Source organism: Lolium rigidum, chromosome 3 (genome assembly GCF_022539505.1).
Source record: "Lolium rigidum isolate FL_2022 chromosome 3, APGP_CSIRO_Lrig_0.1, whole genome shotgun sequence".
Classification (NCBI taxonomy): domain Eukaryota; kingdom Viridiplantae; phylum Streptophyta; class Magnoliopsida; order Poales; family Poaceae; genus Lolium; species Lolium rigidum.
This window is the reverse complement of record NC_061510.1, coordinates 87,911,745-87,937,886: the sequence shown is the minus strand read 5'-3', so window position 1 is coordinate 87,937,886 and position 26,142 is coordinate 87,911,745. Positions and strand designations below refer to the sequence as shown.

The following is a 26,142-nucleotide window of genomic DNA, read 5'->3' as shown; positions in this document are numbered from 1 at the left end:
TGTTCCATGCCACATTATTGATGATATCTACATGTTTTATACACATTATATGTCATATTTATGCGTTTTCCGGAACTAACCTATTGACGAGATGCCGAAGGGCCAGCTCTCGTTTTCTCGCCGTTTTTGGTTCCGTAAATCCTAGTAAGGAAATATTCTCGGAATCGGACGAAATCAATGCCCAGCATCCTATTTTTGGACGAAGCTTCCAGAACACCCGAGAGCCGCCAGAGGAGGGCCCTGTGGGCCCTAGATGACAGGGTGGCGCGGCCCAGGCCTTGGCCGCGCCCCCCTAGTGTGTCACCGCCTCGTCGCCCCTCTGACTCCGCCTCTTCGCCTATATAAAGGTCCCTGACCTAAAAACCTCGACACGTTCGACGAAACCAGAGAAAACCTTCCGCAGCCGCCGCCATCGCGAAGCCATGATCCGGGGGACAGAGTCTCTGTTCTCGCACGCCGCCGGGACGGGGAAGTGCCCCCGAAAGGCTCCTCCATCGACACCACCGCCATCTTCATCAACGCTGCTGTCTCCCATGAGGAGGGAGTAGTTCTCCATCGAGGCTCGGGGCTGTACCGGTAGCTATGTGGTTAATCTCTCTCCTATGTGCTTCAATACAATAATCTCATGAGCTGCCTTACATGATTGAGATTCATATGATGATGCTTGTAATCTAGATGTCATTATGCTAGTCAAGTGGATTTTACTTATGTGATCTCCGGAGACTCCTTGTCCCACGTGTGTAAAGGTGACAAGTGTGTGCACCGTGTGGGTCTCTTAGGCTATATTTCACTGTAATACTTATTCACCGTTATGAATGGCATAGTGAAGTGCTTATTTATATCCCTTTATGATTGCAATGTGTTTTGTATCACAATTTATCTCGTGTGCTACTCTAGTGATGTTATTAAAGTAGTTTATTCCTCCCGCACGGTGTAATGGTGACAAGTGTGTGCATCGTGTAGTACTTGGCGTAGGCTATGATTGTGATCTCTTGTAGATTATGAAGTTAACTATTGCTATGATAGTATTGATGTGATCTATTCCTCCTTTCGTAGTGTGAAGGTGACGATGGTGCATGCTATGTTAGTACTTGGTTTGGTTATGTTGATCTCGTTATGCACTCTAAGGTTATTTAAATATGAACATTGGATATTGTGGCGCTTGTTAACTCCGGCATTGAGGGTTCGTGTAATCCTACACACGTTAGTGGTGTTCATCATCCAACAAGAGGGTGTAGAGTCTAGCATCTATCTATTTATTCTGTTATGTGATCAATGTTGAGAGTGTCCACTAGTGAAAGTATGATCCCTAGGCCTCGTTCCTAAATACTGCTATCGCTGTTTGTTTACTGTTTTACTACACCTATACTTTCTGCAATTTTACTACCATCAACTGCACGCCAGCAAGCACTTTTCTGGCGCCGTTACTACTGCTCATATTCATTCATACCACTTGTATTTCACTATCTCTTCGCCGAACTAGTGCACCTATTAGGTGTGTTGGGGACACACGAGACTTCTTGCTTTGTGGTTGCAGGGTTGCATGAGAGGGATATCTTTGACCTCTTCCTCCCCGAGTTCGATAAACCTTGGATGATCCACTTAAGGGAAACTTGCCGCTGTTCTACAAACCTCTCGCTCTTGGAGGCCCAACACCTGTCTACAAGAATAGAAGCACCCGTAGACATCAAGCACTTTTCTGGCGCCGTTGTCGGGGAGGAAAGGTAAACGGCACACACACACCGGACCCCGGCAACTAGCCACTTTTCTGGCGCCGTTGCCGGGGAGGAAAGGTAAACAGCACACACACACCGGACCCCGACAACTAGCCACTTTTTTGGCGCTGTTGCCGGGGAGGAAAGGTAAAAGGCACTCATACTCCGGTCCCAGGTAAAGTACTTTTCTGTTGCCGTTGTGTGTGTGCTCGAAGCTATTTCCTTTAGATCCTGCAATTGCATCTTTTTGTTTCTTGTTTACACTAGTTTGGCATAATGGACAACAATGAGCTTCTTATTCTATTTCCCGATTTAAGACATGGATGGTTTGATGCTAAAATTAAAAAACCTATGGAACATATTAGTATGAACGCTTTGAACACCATTTTTGCTAATGATATGGAAAATTCTAAGCTTGGGGAAGCTGGCTTTGATGAGCATGATATTTTTAGTCCCCCAAGCATTGAGGAGAAAATTTACTTTGATGATACTTTGCCTCTTATTTATGATGATTATAATGATATTGGTCTTTTAGTACCACTCGTTATGGAGGATAAATTTGATTATGATTACAATATACCTCCTATATTTGATGATGAGAATAATAATGATAGCTACTTTGTTGAATTTGCTCCCACTACAACTAATAAAATTGATTATGCCTATGTGGGGAGTAATAATTTTATGCATGAGACTCATGATAAGAATGTTTCATTTGATAGTTATATTGTTGAGTTTGCTCATGATGCTACTGGATATTATTATGAGAGAGGAAAATATGGTTGTAGAAATTTTCATGTTACTAAAACACCTCTCTTTTTGCTGAAAATCTTGAAGCTGCACTTGTTTTATCTTTCTATGCTTGTTGCATTATGCTTCATAAATTTATTTATATATATAACTCCTATGCATAGGAAGCATGTTAGAATTAAATTTGTTTTGAATTTTCCTCTTGATGCTCTCTTTTGCTTCAACTACTATTTCTTGCGAGTGCATCATTAAAACTGTTGAGCCCATCTTAATGGCTATAAAGAAAGAACTTCTTGGGAGATAACCCATGTGTTTATTTTGCTACAGTACCTCTATTTTATATTTGTGTCTTGGAAGTTGTTACTACTGTAGCAACCTCTCCTTATCTTAGTTTTGTTGCATTGTTGTGCCAAGTAAAGTCTTTGATAGTAAGGTTCATACTAGATTTGGATTATCATGCAGTAACATGCATTTCTTGTCGTCACAAATCTGGGCCTAATTCTCTGTAGGTAACTCAGAAAATTATGCCAATTTACGTGAGTGATCCGCATATATGTACGCAACTTCCATTCAATTTGAGCATTTTCATCTTAGCAAGTCTGGTGCCATTTTAAAATTCGTCTTTACGGACTGTTCTGTTTTGACAGATTCTGCCTTTTATTTCGCATTGCCTCTTTTGTTATGTGGGATGGATTCCTTTGTTCCATTGACTTCCAGTAGCTTTGTGCAATGTCCAGAAGTGTTAAGAATGATTGTTTCACCTCTGAACATGTGAATTTTTATTATGCACTAACCCTCTAATGAGTTTGTTTCGAGTTTGGTGTGGAGGAAGTTTTCAAGGGTCAAGAGAGGAGGATGATATACTACGATCAAGGAGAGTGAAAGCTCTAAGCTTGGGGATGCCCGGTGGTTTATCCCTGCATATTTCAAGAATACTCAAGCATCTAAGCTTGGGGATGCCCAAGGCATCCCCTTCTTCATCGACAACATTATCAGGTTCCTCCCTTGAAACTATATTTTTATTCGGTCACATCTTATGTACTTTACTTGGAGCGTCTATTTGTTTTTGTTTTTGTTTTTTTTTTGAATAAATGCTTGTGTGGGAGAGAGACACGCTCCGCTGGTTCATATGAACACATGTGTACTTAGCTTCTAATGTTCATGGCGAAGGTTGAAACTGCTTCATTAATTGTTATATGGTTGGAAATGGAAATGCTACATGTAGTAATTGATAAAATGTCTTGGATAATTTGATACTTGGCAATTGTTGTGCTCATGTTTAAGCTCTTGCATCATATACTTTGCACCTATTAATGAAGAAATACATAGAGCTTGCTAAAATTTGGTTTGCATAATTGGTCGCTCTAGAGTCTAGATAATTTCTAGTATTGAGTTTGAACAACAAGGAAGACGGTGTGGAGTCTTATAATGTTTACAATATGTATTTTATGTGAGTTTTGCTGCACCGGTTCATCCTTGTGTTTGTTTCAAATAACCTTGCTAGTCTAAACCTTGTACCGAGAGGGAATACTTCTCATGCATCCAAAATCCTTGAGCCAACCTCTATGCCATTTGTGTCCACCATACCTACCTACTACATGGTATTTCTCTGCCATTCCAAAGTAAATTGCTTGAGTGCTATCTTTAAAATTTCCATCATTCGCCTTTGCAATATATAGCTCATGGGACAAATAGCTTAAAAACTATTGTGGTATTGAATATGTACTTATGCAATTTATCTCTTATTAAGTTGCTTGTTGTGCGATAACCATGTTCCTGGGGACGCCATCAACTACTCTTTGTTGAATATCATGTGAGTTGCTATGCATGTCCGTCTTGTCTGAAGTAAGGGAGATTTACCACTCATTTAATGGTTAGAGCATGCATATTGTTAGAGAAGAACATTGGGCCGCTAACTAAAGCCATGAATCATGGTGGAAGTTTCAGTTTTGGACATATATCCTCAATCTCATATAAGAACATTAATTGTTGCTACATGCTTATGCATTAAAGAGGAGTCCATTATCCGTTGTCTATGTTGTCCCGGTATGGATGTCTAAGTTGAGAATAATCAAAAGCGAGAAATCCAATGCGAACTTTCTCCTTAGACCTTTGTACAAGGCGGCATAGAGGTACCCCTTTGTGACACTTGGTTAAAACATGTGTATTGCGATGATAATCCCGGTGATCCAAGCTAATTAGGACAAGGTGCGGGCACTATTAGTATACTATGCATGAGGCTTGCAACTTGTAAGATATAATTTACATGATACATATGCTTTATTACTACCGTTGACAAAATTGTTTCATGTTTTCAAAACCAAAGCTCTAGCACAAATATAGCAATCGATGCTTTCCTCTTTGAAGGACCATTCTTTTACTTTTATGTTGAGTCAGTTCACCTATTTCTCTCCACCTCAAGAAGCAAACACTTGTGTGAACTGTGCATTGATTCCTACATACTTGCATATTGCACTTGTTATATTACTTTACATTGACAATATCCATGAGATATACATGTTATAAGTTGAAAGCAACCGCTGAAACTTAATCTTCCTTTGTGTTGCTTCAATACCTTTACTTTGATTTATTGCTTTATGAGTTAACTCCTATGCAAGACTTATTGATGCTTGTCTTGAAGTACTATTCATGAAAAGTCTTTGCTTTATGATTCAGCTTGTTTACTCATGTCATTACCATTGTTTTGATCGCTGCATTCATTACATATGCTTACAATAGTATGATCAAGGTTATGATGGCATGTCACTCCAGAAATTATCTTTGTTATCGTTTACTCGCTCGGGACGAGCAGGAACTAAGCTTGGGGATGCTGATACGTCTCCGACGTATCGATAATTTCTTATGTTCCATGCCACATTATTGATGATATCTACATGTTTTATACACATTATATTTCATATTTATGCGTTTTCCGGAACTAACCTATTGACGAGATGCCGAAGGGCCGGTTCCTCGTTTTCAGCTGTTTTTGGTTCCGAAATCCTAGTAAGGAAATATTCTCGAATCGGACGAAATCAATGCCCGACGATCCTATTTTTGGACGAAGCTTCCAGAACACCCGAGAGCCGCCAGAGGAGGGCCCTGTGGGCCCCAGACGAGAGGGTGGCGCGGCCCAGGCCTTGGCCGCGCCCCCCTAGTGTGTCACCGCCTCGTCACCCCTCCGACTCCGCCTCTTCGCCTATATAAAGGTCCCTGACCTAAAAATCTCGACACGTTCGACGAAACCAGAGAAAACCTTCCAGAGCCGCCGCCATCGCGAAGCCAAGATCAGGGGGATAGGAGTCTCTGTTCCGGCACGCCGCCGGGACGGGGAAGTGCCCCGGAAGGCTCCTCCATCGACACCACCGCCATCTTCATCAACGCTGCTGTCTCCCATGAGGAGGGAGTAGTTCTCCATCGAGGCTCGGGGCCGTACCGGTAGCTATGTGGTTAATCTCTCTCCTATGTGCTTCAATACAATAATCTCATGAGCTGCCTTACATGATTGAGATTCATATGATGATGCTTGTAATCTAGATGTCATTATGCTAGTCAAGTGGATTTTACTTATGTGATCTCCGGAGACTCCTTGTCCCACGTGTGTAAAGGTGACAGTGTGTGCACCGTGTGGGTCTCTTAGGCTATATTTCACGAATACTTATTCACCGTTATGAATGGCATAGTGAAGTGCTTATTTATATCCCTTTATGATTGCAATGTGTTTTGTATCACAATTTATCTCGTGTGCTACTCTAGTGATGTTATTAAAGTAGTTTATTCCTCCCGCACGGTGTAATGGTGACGAGTGTGTGCATCGTGTAGTACTTGGTGTAGGCTATGATTGTGATCTCTTGTAGATTATGAAGTTAACTATTGCTATGATAGTATTGATGTGATCTATTCCTCCTTTCGTAGTGTGAAGGTGACGAGTAGTGCATGCTATGTTAGTACTTAGTTTGGTTATGTTGATCTGTTATGCACTCTAAGGTTATTTAAATATGAACATTGAATATTGTGGAGCTTGTTAACTCTGGCATTGAGGGTTCGTGTAATCCTACACAGTTAGTGGTGCTCATCATCCAACAAGAGGGTGTAGAGTCTAGCATCTATCTATTTATTATGTTATGTGATCAATGTTGAGAGTGTCCACTAGTGAAAGTATGATCCCTAGGCATTGTTCCTAAATACTGCTATCGCTGTTTGTTTACCTGTTTTATCGCATCTATACTTCCTGCAATTTTACTACCATCAATTGCACGCCAGACAAGCACTTTTCTCGGCGCCGTTACTACTCGCTCATATTCATTCATACCACTTGTATTTCACTATCTCTTCGCCGAACTAGTGCACCTATTAGGTGTGTTGGGGACACAAGAGACTTCTTGCTTTGTGGTTGCAGGGTTGCATGAGAGGGATATCTTTGACCTCTTCCTCCCTGAGTTCGATAAACCTTGGGTGATCCACTTAAGGGAAACTTGCTGCTGTTCTACAAACCTCTGCTCTTGTAGGCCCAACACTGTCTACAAGAATAGAAGCACCTGTAGACATCATGGTGTCATGTGAACATCGACTACATGATACTTCACCATTTATGGGCCTAGGGGAATGCATCTTGTATTCGTTTGCTAATTGCGGGGTTGCCGGAGTGACAGAAACCTAAACCCCCGTTGGTATATCGATGCAGGATCTCAGAGTTTAAGGTTGTGGTTAGATTTATCTTAATTACTTTCTTGTATTTGCGAATGCTTGCAAGGGTATAATCACAAGTATGTATTAGTCCTAGGAAGCGGTGCATTAGCATAGGTTCACCCACACAACACTTATCAAAACAATGAAGATTAATCGGCTATATGAAGCGAAAGCACTAGACTAAATTCCCGTGTGTCCTCAAGAACGTTTGGTCATTATAAGTAAACAAACCGGCTTGTCCTTTGTGCTAAAAAGGATTGGGCCACTCGCTGCAATTATTTCTCTCACACTTTACTTACTTGTACTTTATTCATCTGCTATATTAAAACCCCCTGAATACTTGTCTGTGAGCATTTACAGTGAATCCTTAATCGAAACTGCTTGTCAACACCTTCTGCTCCTCGTTGGGTTCGACACTCTTATTTATCGAAAGTACTACGATACACCCCCTATACTTGTGGATCATCATTCACAATGATGCACCTATATTATTTAATAACAAGATTGGAAAGCTAATACTCATGCTAAATATCAAGACATCATTATGGTATGTGGGAAGGGTGATTTTAACAAAAGTTAATATTGCAAAACACAAGTATCATATGAATAGATGATGTTGTTTCTATCATCACGATAAATCAAATTAACATATATTTTTAGAACAAATTTGCTGGTGTAGCTTTGTTGCTTATACAAGTTCCGTTTAATTTGTAACAATTCAATAGTAGGGTTGCAGAAAAGCTAGAGACTCGTGTGCGGCTCAAGATTGGCTCTTTTTTTTCAGCTCAACTCGACATCAACTTGAAAATAAACGTACTGAACATGAATGTTTTATACAAAATCGATTGAAAAACAAGCTAATTGTGAGTATAGTGGTCATCCATGTTGAATTTTGTGAGTCAGACTGGTAGCACGTGGACCGACATGTAATGGGCCTAGTTTGGCCCAACACGAGACTAAACAGGTCATATATGGGCCATGTCATGCCAAGTGCCGTGCCTAGGACATAATGTGAGGCCCACACGTCAGCATGATACGGCGTGTATATTTACAAATACTTTTTAAATTTTCCGTTTATCTTAGCCAAAAAGACCTCATATGGCTCAACAAGGGCTACTGGGCTGACCCGATTACCAAGTGTGATGCCGCAAGGTCAGGCCCAGATGGCAACACGGCACGACCCCCATATAAATGGACCACTGCGGGCCATGCCAGGACAGGCCCATTTAGGCGTGGGTGGGCCGTGTGTGCCCGGGCCCATTGGACACCTATAATCGTGAGCCAACACTAGCGCACCACCACACCAATTTCGGATCACACGGGCGCAAAGAATCCGGAACCCCAGTCGCTTCCTTCTCCCGTAGGCCGCCTAGACCCCCAAACCCCAACCCCACCCGCCGCGCGGCGGAGCAAAAAAGTACGAACCCCGCCATTTCCCCGGGCGGTCTCCCGAGCTCCAGCCCTAATCCCTAGCCACCGGCACGGACGCGCGCCGCCTCCAATGGGGAAGCGGCCGCCGCTCGTCATCCTCTCCTCTTCTGACGACGACGATGGCGGCCGCACGGCAGCTAGCCGCGCCCCGCCGGCGCGCAGGACAAGGACTCCCGCGACGGCGCCGCCGCCGAAGCAGGAGCCCAGCAGCTCCAGGAAGAAGCCGCGCCGCGGGCGCGGGGGCAGCGGCGGGAGGGGGCACCGCCGGGCTTCGGACTCCGCGCCGTCCGGCTCCCTCAAGGTACTACTAAACTCGAGTCGGAGTTTTCGGTTTTTGGTTGCATATGCTGTTCCTTGCGCGTAGCTAGTACTGTGTGATCCGCCTGCGCTTGGTGGAATGTGATGCATTCTGACTGATTGAATTGGAAGAGGATACCACCGAATTTTGATTCAGAATCGGTACCACAAAAAAGTAACCTAAATTAGCTGGGTGCCAGTTCATACGATCTATACTTGCTGTGGTCTTTTTTAGGTTGGCACCAGATGTGGTATTTGCATTCCAGTCGCAATGAAAGCAATGCTCCTATAGTACTCTCTCCGATCCACAGTAAGTGTCAGGGCTGTTGGGGCTTTAGATCAGAGGGAGTACTTGTTATCTGTAAGAACTTACTTTGAGACTAAAGTTGTATGCTCTTGCATGATTAGTGATCTGAAACTCACAAGATGACTTGAGCCTAGCTACAACCGACTGCCTTATTGCAATTTAATTTCCTGTCTACTGACGTCTTCTCTCCTTGTTTGCAAAGGCTGAATTTGATATGCTCTCTGAAGATTTTTCTGAATGCCTGACTGACTTGGGCATGTCAGGTACATTTACTTAACCAACCCCCTTTTCTTTAAATATGATATGAACACAAGCTTGCAAAATGAACTGCTATTTGAGTGAGGACTGAGGCGCTGTTCAATATTACTTGTAGGTTGTTTCATCTGTACGTGACTATGAAGTTTATATCACTTCACGTTAAATTATTCCATTGACTATGCTGTTTAGAGTATACATCAGTTAAATTATGGATCATGCTGGTACTTGGCAAAATCACTAAAGTTGCCATATTTTATAGATATATTATGGAACACTGGACAGACTCTCAGATAGATGTTATTTGCAGTATTAGAGCTATGATGCTTGCCTACATGAGCACCAATATGTTTCATAATTGTTACAGTTCTAATTATGTTTGTCTATGGCGAGTCTTGCTGGTTTTCGATGTGTTGACTAGACTACTTCTAGGCAGGGTCTATTCGTCAAACGGAAGAGCTTTGGGTTGACAAGTACAAACCACAATCATTGGCAGAGCTTGCTGTCCACAAAAAGAAGGTTGATTACTTTTTATTTGTACATATTGTCTGTATTGTTGGTTTTATTCAATTTGTGAAAGGACTGCTCGGTCTAAGTTCTAAGGTACAGCACTTCTGGAAATTTATTTTCCCATTTTGACCCCTAATTTCGACGATGCAAGCTTCCTGGCCTTCAAACATTTCCTCTGTATCAGGGTGTTGATGTATGCTTTGAACTTTTGAAGTTATTCGCAGTTAAGTCCCACCATGCATATAATCAAGGTTTATCAGTCCAAGAGTTGAATTGAGTCGCTGGGTACCTATTCTATTACTGGGCTAGTCGATTACTGGTCTTTGACTATAGTTGCTACAAATACAACACTACTAGTCTACTACACTACAAAATTTGGAAGGAGAGAGGTAAAAGTACATGGCTACATGCTGAATCAGAAGCACGCTATCTTCCCATCAGATTATCAGAAGTAAATCACAACTTCAAAAGCAGATAAGCTGCACAAACCGACACAAGTTCATGCTGAGCATACTAGATACTAATCATTTAACCACCTATTGCTAGTCTGCTACACACTTGATCATATGGAACACAGCAAGACTTCAGAGGCATGGAGGAAGGAGAGGAGTGTATGCACTGATCCGAGCCCTGATCTTGGTCTGGCATTAGCTCCTTCAGAGTGAGCTCAGTCTGACGTAAGCTCGCTAATGGGCTGCACAGTGAGTCAAGCGACTAGTTACATTAGACCAGTCACAGCCAGTCAGATTAGTTAGTTAAGATTAAACCTATGGAGACCTATGTACCGATTCATAGACTAGTCGAGTGACTCTTAATCATTGCATAAATAGATTAGTTTTCGCAAAACAATAGGTTTAATGTATAAACTATTACGGAACCTGCACTTTTATCTTTAAGGACCGAGTTACAGAACTGCAGATTTAAGGGTATATTGTATCAAATTGATATAGGTTTAACCATGCACCGTAGTTCCCATCCGACGAAAACCCTCGGGACAATGTATCCAGTGAAGATATTGATTAGTGTTGGTGTTAAAGATGGCGTACATGTTGCTTTGGGCATAGTACGACTGGTTTCAGTGAAGATGTTGCTCAGTATTTTACCCTGTCGGCATCATGAGGTGGCAACAGAGGTGGGCGAGGATTGATCATTGTGTGGAATGGGTGCATCGCTACTGAGAGGCTGCATGATGGCGCCCCATGTAGTCAGTCCGGATTAGAAATTTGGCACTGTGGTTAATCCTATAGACTAGCTATTTGATACAAAATGGCCCTACATGTGTAGTTTTTTTGAAATTGATACTTAAGTAACTATTGTGATAGTTTGTACATTACGCGTTCTGTGAAAGTTTACCCTGTAAAGTATGAACACAGACACTCTATGTGTAATATACATCTGTCTTCTTGTAGGTCGAAGATGTAAAGAAATGGCTGGAAGAGAAGTTGGAGGCACCAAAGGTGATTCTTCTTTCAATGCATGCAATTGAGTAGCCAATTTTTTTTTTGTCTGTTTAGTGGTATATGTTTGGATAATCTGCACATTCACTACTAAGGTCATGTACTTCATACTAATATTTCAATTGAGTCTATGTCCACAAACCTTCCAAGTGAGTATCAAAAAGGCTGATCTGATTGATGTATTTACCTCCAAAATTTGTATTGGTTACTTTAATTAGTTGGTAGAATGATTACTGGAAAACTATTTTCACATCTAGTCATGAAAATCTTTCAACTTGACTCACTCAGAACTATTTTTCATAAATTTTGCAGGGAACATTTGGAGGGTTGAGTCTTGTCCTTACTGGCCAGGCTGGTGTTGGAAAATCTGTATGTCTCTTGATAGTATTCTACTATTCTCACTTTATTTATACTCATTTTAGGTGGACCATGAACAGTCAACACCGCGTCACAAATTTTATTGTATCAGTTTGAATATAGCTGTTTGATACTTAGTCTGCTAGGCATGATATGTCGCAGCATGAACCCAGTGTGACTTGACCTCCTGAATATGCAACTCATCTTCTTTTTTTGAGGGAATTATGTGCAACTCATCTTGGGTAATAGCGGATACATTACAGGGTAGAAGTTGTTAAAAAAACAGAATTCACCCTCAACCAAACACAATATGCTGTATGATGGTGGGCTGATAATTGACACAAATGCTTCCTTCAACTGTCTCATTTTTATAGTTCATACGAAGTTTCCTTCAACCATCTTATTCGATAGTTCATACAAATTTTCCTTCAACTGTCTCCATTTGATAGTTCACACAAATGCTTCCTTCAACTGTCTCTACCCCAACAATTTTCTTCCGGGTTTGTGGCAATTATTTGGTGACCCCTCATTTCCCCAGGAGGATGTTACTTGTTAATGCTTAAACTAAGCAAGTGGCAATCATAAATACCAGTATTTCAGAGTTGAGAACTTTAGATGTTATGTCATTCTGCTGAAGTAAAATAGTTTACAAGTGACAATTGACTGTTTGTTGCTTACTATAGGCAACTGTCAAAGCGATTGCTGCTGAGATAGGAGCTGACTTATGTGAGTGGACAACCCCAGTACCAACACTGTGGGCTGAGCATGTGCATGCTAATTCAGGTAATCTACCTTACTCTGCAAACTGTTTGCATTTTAACCATCTGATAAAAGCTTGGTCAAAGTCCACAGACTTCTATGGTATTCATGATTTAGTACCTGGTAGTCTAGTACCTAAATATATCTCCATTTATGGCTTGCAAGCGTCTTTCAATTTCAATAATTTATGTCTTTCTTTTTCAATAATCATTTGAAGGACTTCAGTATGTATCCAAGTTGGAAGAATTTGAAAACTTTGTGGAGAAGATAAGGAAATACTCATTGCTTTCTCTGGCAAGCACTGGAAACCAAAGAAAGCTTATTATCATTCTGATTGATGACATCCCTGTATCAAGTGGAAAGGCTTCTATGGCAAGATTGGGGAAATGTTTAACAGGTCTAATTCAAAGTACACAAATACCAACTGTCATTTCACTGACTCACTATCACAAAAGTGAGGCTAATGATACATCAATGTGGAACTCTGAGGAACTTGAGTCCTTACTTCATGGTGCTGGTGCTCATAAGGTACACTTGTCTAGTAATAAGTACAACTGCAGATTTTTTTTGGCAGCTTTGATCTTCATAATGGCTGCTTTGAAACATTAATTTCTATGCAGATTGTTTTCAATCCGGTAACTGTAAGCTCTATCAAGAAAATTCTTTCTAGAATATGCAAACAAGAAAGCTCTGGCACAACTGAAGAAATAGTGCATCAAATTGCTGCATCTAGTGGAGGTGATATCAGACATGCGATAATGTCTCTTCAGTACTACTGTCTTAATCCAAGAAAGCTAAAGTCTGCATTTGCAAAAAATGTTACTCTGTTGGATTTAAAGGATTGTGGTACTCTAGCCCCAGGGCAGGATTGTTACAGCCTCAGCTTTGCAAAATCTTCTCCATGTGGAAGGGATGAGACACTTACATTATTTCATGCATTAGGGAAGTTTTTGCACAATAAAAGGGAAACTGATGGTGATGTCAATATCGGTATGTAATAATTATTACCATCTTCTATTCAATCCTCTTATTGACTTTGGTATCTTTCAGATATTCATTGTGCTGTATGGTTTATTAAACCAGCATGTTGCGATTAAAATAGCTATGCACAATATCTGGTTTGTTTTCTATAGGTTGTTATTGTGTAAACATATTCATTGACATTTCTTTTGATTCGCTTGTTTGAACTAAATGGAATTCCTTCTGATCTGCTAGTGTATTTTATATACTAGTTTTATTTTGTGCATTTAACAGTGACTGAGTGTCCTTTTCAGTTCATCAGATCTAGTTATAGCATATAAGTTCAATGCCAAATTTTCTTGCCCTCTTTGGCTATATTATTGGTACATAGACCATCAGTCTTCTTCAGGTTCCTGTGTGCTTTTCATTTTCAGTAGTTCCATTCCTAATTTATGTTGTCTAATACTTTGATTCCCTTTCTGCCTACCCAGCACTAAATCTACTTTGTGCCCTTTGCCTGAATTAACAATTAATTTTTTATTTGACTATCATGTGGAAGGTTGTGTTTGTCAGCGTGCTTGAGTGTGTTAGTGTGTAGTTGCTTAGTAGTTATGTACAACCAAAGCTTTTGGTCTCTAAACCTTGTGGTATTTGAGCTGTAGATCCTGAATCATTTTCGCTCAAAGAAAAGCTAAGAAGAAATCCACTAAAAATGGATGTTCCAGAGATGATTCTTTCTCAAGCACATGGAAAAGTACGGACTGTTGCTGACTTTCTATATGAAAATGGTAAACAATGTATTTTTAATCAAGGAGTACTATATACTAAGCTCTGGGTCTTACCTTACATGTTCTCTTTATCGTATGCTTGTATTTGACTGAGTTTACTTGATGTTACATGGTAGGAATCATATGGAGTAATTTTGGCAAAACTACAGGGTGCTGGATGTACAAACTATCATAAACATGCTGGTTTAAGAATTAATTTCACAAATCTGCATATTTACGAACAAATTCTATCACAAAACTAGGTTTTGAGGTACACCTAAATTCCCATTTGGACCTACTCGTCACTCACAAATCCTGGACTGGTTACACCTGGCAGCCAAATCGTGTGTCCTTTGATCCAACAAGCAATTTTCATCGTCGAAATGTTCATGATTTTTTTCACTGTGGCATATGTGTGCACCCTAAAGCGTCAGGTTTTGAGATTATAATTGACCTCTAAATCTACAGTTCTGTTAAATCGGTCCTTTCTTTTGCAAAAAATACTTAAAAAGATTGCATGCTCGTTAGTGAAATAATTATTCTACAACTTCTAATATACACATGCAGTTGTAGGGTCCTATACTCCTATTGCTGCTATAAATATATATGGTGCATTTAGGTTTTAGTTCATGCATTACTGTTCCTCACATATGAACATGCATCAACGAGCCATTTGATCTGTACATTCTAATAGGGCCAAATTCAAGTTTTGTGGTGCGTGAATGAGGATGGTATGGGTTTTACATGCACCATGACTGTAGTTTTCGTCCAGAAAATAGTTTGTTCAATTATTGCCCTCACTCTTTTTGTTTATTTATAAAGGAATTTGTAATTGGTGTTTTGCAGCTCTTGATTTCATCGACGATGATGCTATTGATGACGCATGGGTTGTGATGTCATATTTGAGCGATGCAGACTGCCTTCTTGCTGGTAGTCCAATCACATCTGCTCGTTGGATTGTGAATGAATCAAACGAGTCAGACAGCATGTCACAACTTATTGCTGCATCAGTTGCAGCACGAGGAGTTCTTTTTGGCAATGCACATGCCTCACCCTCAAGGTACTTGCTTATCAGTATGATTCTTTATTTAAAGGATTCTGAGCTAACAATTTATTTGGCTCTGATTTGGCCTAAGCAGATGGCATACAATCCGTAGCCCGAAGGTTTGGCAAATCGAGCGTACATTTCGATCCACAAAGGTAAATAGTACACCATGTCATCTTTCATGAATTTAACTAGATTGTAATTTGGAAAGATGAGTTACTGTATGTTCTTATCCATTTTTTCTGCCTGTTGTCTTCTGTTTTTAAGAAAACATTCTGGGCGTCACTACACCCCGATATCACCTTTTATTTCTTTTGAAGTCATCTGTTCAACAGTTCTTCATAGACTCTTGTGACATTCAGACGCCCATCTTTTGAGCATATAAATCTTGCTATACTTGAATGTTGAACTGTGTTGATGAAAGTTCACAACACTGTAGTTTTTTGAAAGATCATTGTGGCGGTGATTAATTTTGTCTTCATTCTATCCATTGTTGTCAGCTGGTATCTGATCATCTGTATTTCGGTTTTGTTGTGGACAAATGCAGGATCAGATTTTTACAGAGAGATTTGATTGTTCAAGTACGTCTGGCTCTCGCAACTTCTCCGACGTAGTCACCGACTTCAGGCCTTTTGAGAGATGGGTACGCCCTTGCAGTGATATCCCTAGGAGCAACTCCTCGCACCATCATTTCGAAGGTCGTCCGAACTTGATCGGTAAACTTGATGGGGAAGGAAACAACAGCGAGGAGGAGGAAGACGCCATAGAAGATTGTTAAGACCAAGCTGATCTAGTTCGTATTAGATCTAATCTAGCTGTACATGGATCCGTAGAAGTCTGTAGGGACCTGTAACATGTGAAGCACCAGGTGGCTGGGTCATACGTTTTTGGCCGTCTTTGTTATTCATGTGCAACACAATGGCTCCAATTGCCTGCGCTCGGCTCACTTTCATCTCCTCACTGTGTACAGTGTGATGGGCATTTGCTCTGTGCCGCCTGTGCGCGTGTTGTGATGGTGAACCTAACAGTTAGGCCGTTCAGCAACACGTGTGGCAGATGCAGTCTGACCTGAACAAGATCTCAGCTGTTGACTTTTAGGGCACAATGTGCTCCCACGACCAAGAGAATCCAAGTACACAATAGTTTATCGCTAGTCAATCCTGCTCGTAAAGTTTAATCACCTTCGATCGAACGAAAGATGATGAGAATCACATCGCCATTGCCACCGCCACCGGCCAGCCGGTAGAAAGGAGAAACAGAGGAGCAGCGACCGACCGACACACGAAACTCTCCCCGTCTGCGTCTGGTCATCATCACATTATCACCCGCCACGATCCTCTCCCCGCGTGCCCATCATTCAATGCTTCGTCGCCTCCTCGCCCGAGTATCCTCCTGCCCGGCGGATCCTACCGGTCTCGTGATCTAGCCTCCAGCGCCTCTCGCCGCGGGCGGCGGCGGCGGTGGCGATGTTCTGGAAGGACAGCAGCGCCCGGAGCAGCAGCAGCAGCGGCCGGGACCAGAGCGGCGTGGGTCCCTTCGGCCAGGTGCGCGTCCTCGTCGTCGGCGATTCAGGTTTGTCCGCGTACCCCCAGTCTGTGATACGGATAATTCGTGGAACCTCTGGTAGTTGGCCAATGCCATGAGATTGACGGCGACGTAAAATAGTCATGTGTTGCCGATGACTCTGATGGATCATGAATTGTTCGTTGTCTGGTTCAACCTTCGACTAGTGCTCGCATTAGGATGTGCCGATATGGTGAAGACATCATCGAGTACATAGTGGATTGCTTTGGATTGGGGATTGGACACTCATGTACTACTAGTCTTCATCTTTCTGTTAACCTTTTCTGCTTGGACGTGGGTGTGATCAGGCTGGCATTTAGGTCACTATTATGAGAACAGTGGTGGAGTGGGAGACAATCGTCGTTAGCCCTGTTCATTTGTTTGCCTTCTAGGGATTCTGGTTTTCCTAGAAACCATTATCATCCAGAGCTAGTGAACTGAAATAACACGCAAAAGTCGATTTTTTTGTCAGTACTTCAGGGCCTCCAATTATTCATCAGGCACCTTAGCAGTATAGTAGCAGCTTGGTACTTTGGCTAGTTGGCTGGTAGTGCATCGTCGTAAGTTTCATCATCTGAATATAGATTTGTAGAGAGGTTTACTTGGATCAGCGAATGACCATCTACGCAAATTATTAAGTAGCTTTCCAGAGGACAGTTCTTCTAGACCACTTCATAAATCTTCAGTTCCCTGGTTGCCACAGCAGAACTGCTTATTTACTTGTTATACATCATCACCGAGGAAACATTCTTATATTCCATCAGAGTTATCTCTCCGTCAAGACCCAGTCGTCAAAGACCTATCTGCCCCTAAATTCACATTTTAAGATGTCAAATCAAAATTCTTTCTGTGCCGCTGTGTTTATGTCGCAGTTTTTCTACCCTACTCCTGCTTTTCTCCACTTAAATCCAGTAAGCATGCCAATGAAGGGTACACTAGTCCTTCAAGGTGTGGAAAAAAAATCTGACTGAAAATTCACCAGGTGCAACCTTCTGTGACATGCACTCGGTGTCACATATGCTGTGTCTTTCTGCAAACAAAGAAACTCGAGTGCGCTTAACATTTGGTTATTGCCAGTGACAGGGAAGATGACTGCGATAGCTTACAAGGAATTGTTTTTGCAAAGCAACCTTCTCCTGGATTTTCTAATCTTTGTTTATACAAGTTACTCTCTTACACCACTGTGTTAGTATCGTATGGGAATAATGGGATGCAGGCTGTTGTACGGTTCTGGATATGCTTCTTCAGTTGCATACATTGTCCTTATTTTCTCTTTGTCAGGTGTCGGTAAATCTTCACTGGTGCATCTTCTCTTGAATGGTTCTTCTATTGCTCGACCGTCTCAGACAGTAGGATGTGAAGTGGGCATTAAAGTAGGCACTCTCGTTCTGTGCTGTTCCCGCTTGTTCCATTTGCATTCTGTATCCGCTTACACTGTCACTGTTATTATTTCAGCATGTTACTTATGGAAGTGCAGGGGGGTCTTCTAATAACATCAGCAGCGATGCTGAAAGGAACTTCTTTGTTGAGCTTTGGGATGTCTCAGGGCATGAACGTTACAAAGCCTGTCGTTCACTTTTCTATACACAAATAAATGGTAAATCATGTTTTTCTCTTGATTACCAGCGTTTTCCTGCTCTGTATCTTTGTACCCATCAAGGCATGTCTTTACCAGTTTTTTACAGTATCAGCAAGCTGATCTATTTTAGTTATTATCTTACCCAAAAAAAATGTTCAAGGGAAGGATTTCTTATTATATTTTGCAATTGCTAATGCATAAATCTTGAGATGTACTCCATGGCAGCTCTTTTGTATTTGTTGTTAGTGCTTCAGCTTGTTCTCCACTAGTAATGTTAGCTGGTGAAACTTCTTAGAAACTCCTGCGCTTGTTTAGATCCGTAAACATGTACTTGTTGTGTTCCTCAGTGCATTTACAGCATTCACCGTTCCCAATGTTTATCTGTCAACTCTAAAATTTTTGTTATCTGTCAGGTGTCATATTTGTATATGATCTCTCCCAGAGGAAGACCAAGACAAATTTGAATAAATGGGCAGTTGAAGTTGCTGAAACAGGCACCTTTATAGCTCCACTTGGATCTGGTGGACCAGGAGGACTTCCAGTGCCTTACCTTGTAATCGCTAATAAAGCGGATCTTGTTCCAAGAGATGGCACTAGAGTCAGAAATGGAAGTATTGTTGATGTTGCTCGTCAATGGATTGAGAAGAGAGGTCTTCTTCCTAGCAGTGAAGAACTTCCACTCACAGATAGCTTTCCTGGGAACTCTGGTCTAAACTCGGTTAGGTTTCTTGTTGATGAATTTCTGCTCATATCTTGCTCTACATGCAATTCATGTTCTCTGATGGAACAATTGTCCTTTTTCTATCTGTATCGTTTCAGTTATTTCTTTCTTGCACGCGTCATTTTGTCTCTCTGTCATTTCAGTTATACTTATGTTTACCTTAGAAAAAAAGTTATGTACTTATGTCTTGCATTACTGCAGGCTGCCAAAGAAGCAAGATATGACAAAGAAGCTGTGATCAAGTTTTTCCGCATGGTTTGTTTATAACTGTTTCATTGATTTGTTATCCCCGTACGTTCTATACCATCTGCTAATGCTGTTGAAATGCATCTTTCAGTTGATCAGGAGAAGATACTTTTCGAATGAGCCTGCTGCCCCAAGTCCGTGGTCTCTTACTCCGCGGGAAGATAGCGTCCTCCCTGTAGCGACTCCCAAAGATGATGCTGATACCTTTCAAAGGAAAAGGTGAGCTTGCCTAACATGAAACACATTGACTCCCCACTCAAAGAAATCCAAACAAATACATATAAATGGACAGGAAAGTACAAAGGAGAGCAATTTGTTCATCACCTGAGGCATAACTCTGACCCAAAACATTTATAGTTACACTTATGTACTGAATTTTGCAGCTATAGCGGGGAGGACTACACGTTCAATGGAGTATTGCCACTGCCAGCACAGAGGAACCTTCCACCGCCGCCAACTCCCGACCCACAACCGCCAGTGTTTTCTTCAGATAACTACAGATATCACAGATACTCCTCGCCATCGCTTACTGAGATAAGCAGCAATAGAACAAGCCGTGAAAAATTTAATGTATAATACAGTGGATGAGAAGGGTTAAAGGGCATTACCTTTAACCTTGGAAGCAATATAGCATCTGCTGCCTGGGTGTTGAATTCCAGCTGGTATCATGAACCATCTGATGCCTTGCTTTGCAGCATATGGAAGGTGCCAAGTTGGTCTTCTCTGTTTGTCCTGATCTCTAGCTGATTACTAGTGGGCGACTCTTTTATTCGTTCTCTTCCGTATATGTTCATTCAACACATAGTGACCAATTGTTATTTCCATTATGCAAGTAATGGACAATGGCTGATTCTGGATCGAAAAATACATAGTAAGAGAGCAAAGGCCAGTGAACTGTACATTGCTATAGCTTAAGTGTTTTAATGGTATAATTTCTGTAACCAGTAAATTAGGAATTGGAGGGGTCAAAACTTCTTGCTGCCTTTCGGAATGTATGATTTTAAAAGGTAGAAATAGGAAAAACATAGTAACAATATGTCATTTTTTTAGTGAGTGCGTATGTGTGGTACTCTGCGTTTGCGTCTACTTGTAATTTGTTTTCTCAGAAAATGCATATCTCGTTGATTCTAACATGAAATACAATACTATAAGAATTGACCAAAGGATCTTCTCTAAAAGTTAATTGCTCAAAATATATTGTAATAATTGGGCAAGAAAAGAAGAAAGAGTGGCATGAAGCGAGCCTAGACATAGCCAATGGTATTCCCTTCATTTCTGAAAAAAAGACGTATGATTTTTGTCCAGCTCTATAGAAAAAATCATATTACTATAGATATATAGCATGTGAAAATATATTTAATGATGTATGTAGTAATATTGGTTTGGTATTAAAGACCTTAATAGTTTTTTTAATTAAATTGATCAAACTTTACAATATTTAACTTTGAAATAAAAATAGGCCTTCTTTTCTGGATTCTGAATAGAGAGGGGGTACCATTAGGCCGAGCACAATAGCAAACTAGGTGCCATGAGCTGCAAAACTAACCTGGCGTTGCCGGACAAGAACAGGCTTCAAGTTGGAATTATCTATTCTCTCCTTTTAAAATGAACCGGAGTTTTAGTTTTGTCCTAACTTAAATTTCTCTTGAATCAGATCAATTTCACTGAAAAATATTGTATTATCTAAACATCAAATATAATGCAAACATATATTTATGACAGTTCTATTTGTTTGGGGCGTTGTAGGCGGAAATTCAATTCGGCTCCCGGGTGCGTATGCTCCTTCTACCAAAAAATCATATTTCAAAGTGTCGAAAAAATTTGCCAAAAAAATCCTCATGTACATCTCCATAACATATGTGCGTTCCTCAAGTTTCACAAAAAACCTACATTTTTTGTGGTCTATGTAAAAAAAGAGAAAAATTATCTTGTGAAAAGTATTGTTTTTTGCACTGAAATTTATCTTTTTTACACACGTCACATAATAAGTCGATTTTTTATGAAACGACTTTATGAGCATGTAGCACGTGAAGATGTACGTACAAATTTTTCGTTTCAATTTTTCTAAAGTTCAAAATCCGTGTAAGATGCATTTCAAAATAGTGGGAGCATATGCACCCATGTTCCGAAACAGCACTCCCCGTTGTAGGTCGTTATATTCATTTCTATAGACTTAGGCAAACTTAAGAAATTTTGACCTGATAAACTTCAATTAATTTGGAATGGAGGAAATATTCTTTAATCCCAGTGTCACCCGGTATTTAGCTAGTATAGTTATGCCTAAATACCCATCACTGAGCTTCCACATGTTTATAAATTTATCTCAAAAAGAATCTTCCAAGAACTACTGGCTCTGTTCCTCTTTACTTGAAGCACTAGAATCTGTGCCTTCAAAAGTTTAAGATTGCTGATGAAAGCTGAACCTCAAGAAAGGTGTAGAATAGCCCATTCTTAAACGAATGAACGTGACAACTGATTTCACAAAGGAATAGCAAACAAAGCAACCATCCAATATTTTTGCAAGCACACGGCGGTTTACATAATTAAAAGTGAATTAAAAGTCACTTGTACATCGCCATACATAGTACGAGTACTTACTAATTAATTTCTTGATACAAGGTAATTCAAAAAACTCATACCCAGTCAAGAACGAGAACAATACTAGTACCATAGGCACGCGCACGCAGGCACACACTTAACGTAAACCCTAGATTTCTACCACACAAATCTTGATTAACCATCTTCTTCTTCTCCACCGGCCTCGACGTACGGCTCCCCCTTGTGCACCGCGTCCGTCCAACGCCCACATCACGATCAGGCCACCGACCATTCCTCTAGCATCACACAACTCTTCTTTTCTGTCTTCTACTAGTAGTAGTACGTAATACATTTCTTCTCGATCTACTTTTGGTAGTACGTATTTTCCCAGCCAAGAAATAATAGTATTGGAGGGAAATTATAGCAGAGAAGTTGTGGTATCGGTACACCGGTAACACGTTACAACTTACACGTACGTACGCCGTGCACGGCGCGGCAGGGTGATTGTCATGATGCTAGAGCCGGAGGAGGCGGCGGAGGCCGTCGGCGCTGGATGCCTCCGCGTTGCAGGAGGGGGCGGCCGGCGCCACCTTGACGGAGGACGCCGCCGCTTTCACGACGATGGAGAACCTGGGCAGCGGCAGGCTGCTTGGCGGTGGCGCGAGCGCGTGCAGCAGGTCCTGGACGAAGCTCCGGGCCACCTCCTGCTCGAGGTCGTCCAGCGCCTCGGTCACCACCGTCGCGGACGGCAGCGGCGTCGCCCGCTCCAGCGGCTTCTTCTTCTTCTGAACCCTCGCCGGCTCCGTCGCCGGCGGCTTAGCCGGCCTCCTCCTCTTGTCACTCTGGCCGATCAGTTGGCGGGACGAAGCAGCGCGAGCCGCTGCTGCTGGCACGACGGTCACAGGTGCCGCCGGCCTCACGGTGCGCGGTGGTGCGGGCGGTGGCGGGTAGGGGAAAGTGGCGTACTTGGTGGCGGTGGGTGGGAGCGGCAGGAGCGGTGGCTGGTTGGACGGCGGGAGTGGGAGAGACGGGGACTTGTATATCACAGGCCTCGCGTATGGGAGCAGGGGAGCGGGGGCGGAGCTCCATGCGCCACCTTGCTGGAAGTGGTGGTACTGCGGGCAAGTACGGGTGGAGCCGTAGGCGCCGTGCGGCCTCGCCGGCTTCGGACCGCCGCCATAGACGTTCCTCTTCCGGTGCTCGAAGCTTCCGGAAGAGCGATCGAGCAGAACGTGTTCCATGTCTTCTGGCTAGCTAGGAGGGGAAGAATATCGGAGTAGGTATGTGGTTTCGTACGTGAGCTCTTTTTTCTCTCCAAAGAAATCAAGAGCTAGCAAGTCTTGTTGGGATGATAGAACAAAGGCGAAATGAAGATGGAAGAACTTGTATTAGTTCTGCATGAAATCTGCAAGAACTAGCTAGATCCTTGTTGGGGAAAAAACAACAGGGATGCTAGGATCTATCGGTGGTTGTAGATCGAGAAGAGATCGAGATCAAGAACAAGAAGGAAATAAAACGGAAAAGGCTCGAAGCTATCTCTATATCAGTGAAGAACACTGAAGAAAAGTCGGACGCTCTATATATCTACGGGAGAGATGAGGGAGCAGCTAGCCAATGCATGAACAAAGCCCACCCTCGCCTCCGGGCTGCAGCTCCAAGGAATGCCATGCCTTGCCTTTTATAGAGAAAGGTTGATGAGATGCGTTGGCTGGAGTGCTGTGTGGGGGTATTTGACCTCATACTGTATAAACTACCGCCCTCGTTTTCTCGTGTCTTGCTAATGGCCGGTTTGCACGTGTTAATTACTATCTTCAGGGTCAGGGGTTAGAAACTTTTGTTGATACCCCCTCCAGAGGATGATTATTATTTCTTTGCCACTTGTGGAGAATTATTCCGAGAATAGCATTTTAGAACAATTGGGATTTTCGTTTAAAGAGCCCCAGCTTTATATTTCTAGCTTTATACATTGCACCCATTTAGTTATTTTGTCTGCATAACATGGTTTAAAATAGCGAGGTATTGCATTTAGTGGCAGCTTTGTTATTAGCAGCTAAGAAAAATTATAGCGCATCTATAGCAGGCTAATCCATTTAGCGTTTTTTCCAAAAATAGGAAAGATTTCAGTCATATCTTGCAAAACATGGGGAAAACAATGACGCAAACATGATTCAAGCTACAAGTCATTCAACCATTCAAGTAATAATTTTATCGAATAAAATTGAACAAAAATTCATAAAAAGGAAATAAAAGGGAGAAGAGAAGTTCAAAAAAGAAAGAAGTTTAGTGGCTAAATTAGGAGCTAAATAACTGACATAGACGGCTATTAGTGATTTTCTTATTTAGCCTATAAATGGCCCAGGTGTAGCGAGGTCTCCAAAAACGCTATAGCTGGCTATTTAAAACTTTGGTTTCAAATGGGATGTGTGCACCGGTAATTATTGTCCTATGGGGTTAGAAACTTTTGCTCATGCCCCTCCAAAGGATGGTACTACTTGTTTGCCTTCACTAGAAAAAATGATGGTTCTCCCACTTGTTCAAGATTATTCCAAGAATACATTCAAAACAATTGTATTTTTTTCGTGGAAGAGCTCCATGTTTATATTTCTGGCTTCCTATACATCCACATTGCACTCATTTATGTATTTCATGCAGTTTTAAGTTTGTGTTTATCCCACGGAAATTCGAAGAATTGTTTGTTGGCTATCTTTTTAACAAAGCGGAACGAATAGTAAGGACGCGACTAATTTTTGATCGGCCGAGAATTAACCTAGCTTGTGGTCAGTTGACATCACCTAATTTCAGTTGCAACTCATGTATGATCAGTGTGCAACCGAAGAATCTCGGTTGCAATTACAACCCCATATACAACCTCTCATGCAAGAATCACAATGCAAATCCAACAACCCACCTCTAAGTTAATTCTCAGCCGACCAAGAACTAGCAATATATCACTACTAAGACCGTCTTATCTGCACAGAGAAATTTATACGTATCCAAACCACACCATTGATTCGCCGATAGATTTTTGTACCATCTAATTGGTCAGAGTTCTTTATCTTCTCGGCTAGCGCCGGTAGCTAATGATACAGTTGTACAGGTTTGCTTACCCTTGATTTGTTTCGAGAGAGGAGTCGTTGAATAAAACAGGCAGCGCAAGTGGGTGTGGTTCTTGCAAAACAAAAATGCCGACATGCTGGCAACCACCGCCACCTGATGGATCCAGCGCTAGATTACGAAAATAACAGGACGTCAATGACCGTGGGCCCGGAAGGTCTCCTCCCAAACCCTGGCCCCATGGCCCAGCGACGACGACGGACGACGGTAGTAGTACGCGCGAACCCACCACCACGCCACCCATGAAAAGATCTGCTGCCTTTCTGGCTCGCTGTAGCGCGAATCCGGATGGACAGGGACCAACTGCGGCTAGGCCGGCAACCGCCAAACCGCCGCCGGCCGTCCGATGGGGGCGCATCCGGCCGTACGTCCTGATCCGGGCTCGACGACGACGAGCGGAAAGCGACGCCGGCCTGCTCTCCTTTCCTCCTTTTGATCGGGTCCACCGGCCGGCCGGCCGGCGCCATCGCCGCCACGGAGTTTCTCTCTGTAGCTTGCCTGGTTCTTCCTCGAAGACTTGTGCACGTCAATGGGCAGCCGACTTTTCGCCTAACCGGCGTTCGCGTATCGGCACGCTACCGGCTACCGCACCGCCGTCTGCCGGGTGGGGAAGCTAATGGCCGATGAGTAGATCGATCGTCTGCACAGTGGTTGTGGTTCCTGGATCCTGATGGACAGTTGTAAAGCGTCACCTCGTGATCGTGAGGCCTTTCACCTTGCTTAGATCAAAGCACCACGTGTTGTTGTTTTGTCGGCACTACATTCCTATCTGCCTTTGTCAAAATAAGGAAACATCGTGCGGAAATCTAATTCGACTCCTGGGTGTATAGAAACACATTTCAAAACATCGGAAAATTCAGAAAAAAAATGTGCATGTAAGTTGTTCGCACACAGGGTTTTCGGAAAAAAATTAACAATTCGGATGTCCCGTGTAAAATAAATAAATTTTTGATGCTCCAACATTGCTATTCACGGTTTTTTTTATTTATCTTTTCATACATGGCACATAAGATTTTTTTTAATGCTAAAACTTATGTGTGAACGTAGAATATCTAGATGCACATGCGAATATCCTTCTGGAG

General features: G+C 42.1%; 3 protein-coding genes across 3 annotated transcripts; 2 read left to right on the top strand and 1 right to left on the bottom strand.

Annotated features, from left to right (window-relative positions):
* The first annotated feature begins 8,655 nt into the window (after positions 1–8,655).
* Positions 8,656–16,215, top strand: LOC124697360 (cell cycle checkpoint protein RAD17-like). Its single transcript, XM_047229964.1, has 12 exons — positions 8,656–8,886; positions 9,392–9,452; positions 9,881–9,963; positions 11,364–11,411; positions 11,724–11,780; positions 12,452–12,551; positions 12,745–13,055; positions 13,148–13,517; positions 14,150–14,275; positions 15,101–15,314; positions 15,394–15,454; positions 15,847–16,215. The coding sequence occupies exons 1-12, from the start codon at positions 8,656–8,658 to the stop codon at positions 16,075–16,077; spliced, it is 1,893 nt and encodes a 630-aa protein (XP_047085920.1). The 3' UTR covers positions 16,078–16,215.
* Positions 16,216–16,765: 550 nt separating this feature from the next.
* On the top strand, positions 16,766–20,083 carry LOC124697356 (small GTPase LIP1-like). Its single transcript, XM_047229961.1, has 7 exons — positions 16,766–16,871; positions 18,144–18,235; positions 18,318–18,459; positions 18,855–19,159; positions 19,364–19,417; positions 19,500–19,627; positions 19,792–20,083. The coding sequence occupies exons 1-7, from the start codon at positions 16,766–16,768 to the stop codon at positions 19,982–19,984; spliced, it is 1,020 nt and encodes a 339-aa protein (XP_047085917.1). The 3' UTR covers positions 19,985–20,083.
* A 1,862-nt stretch (positions 20,084–21,945) lies between these two features.
* LOC124697354 (vegetative cell wall protein gp1-like) lies at positions 21,946–23,606 on the bottom strand. Its single transcript, XM_047229959.1, has one exon. The coding sequence runs from the start codon at positions 23,185–23,187 to the stop codon at positions 22,462–22,464; it is 726 nt and encodes a 241-aa protein (XP_047085915.1). The 5' UTR covers positions 23,188–23,606; the 3' UTR covers positions 21,946–22,461.
* Positions 23,607–26,142: the final 2,536 nt, after the last annotated feature.

What these genes read in the sequence shown, in the direction of transcription:
- LOC124697356 (XM_047229961.1), top strand. Translation starts at nt 16,766, where the DNA reads ATGTTCTGGAAGGACAGCAGCGCCCGGAGCAGCAGCAGCAGCGGCCGG. An exon ending in TTTCTATACACAAATAAATG is followed by an intron (nt 18,460 to 18,854) that starts GTAAATCATGTT and finishes GTTATCTGTCAG; the next exon opens with GTGTCATATTTGTATATGAT. An exon ending in TGATCAAGTTTTTCCGCATG is followed by an intron (nt 19,418 to 19,499) that starts GTTTGTTTATAA and finishes TGCATCTTTCAG; the next exon opens with TTGATCAGGAGAAGATACTT.
- LOC124697354 (XM_047229959.1), bottom strand. Translation starts at nt 23,187, where the DNA reads ATGGAACACGTTCTGCTCGATCGCTCTTCCGGAAGCTTCGAGCACCGG.
- LOC124697360 (XM_047229964.1), top strand. Translation starts at nt 8,656, where the DNA reads ATGGGGAAGCGGCCGCCGCTCGTCATCCTCTCCTCTTCTGACGACGAC. An exon ending in AGAAGTTGGAGGCACCAAAG is followed by an intron (nt 11,412 to 11,723) that starts GTGATTCTTCTT and finishes TAAATTTTGCAG; the next exon opens with GGAACATTTGGAGGGTTGAG. An exon ending in GCATGTGCATGCTAATTCAG is followed by an intron (nt 12,552 to 12,744) that starts GTAATCTACCTT and finishes AATCATTTGAAG; the next exon opens with GACTTCAGTATGTATCCAAG.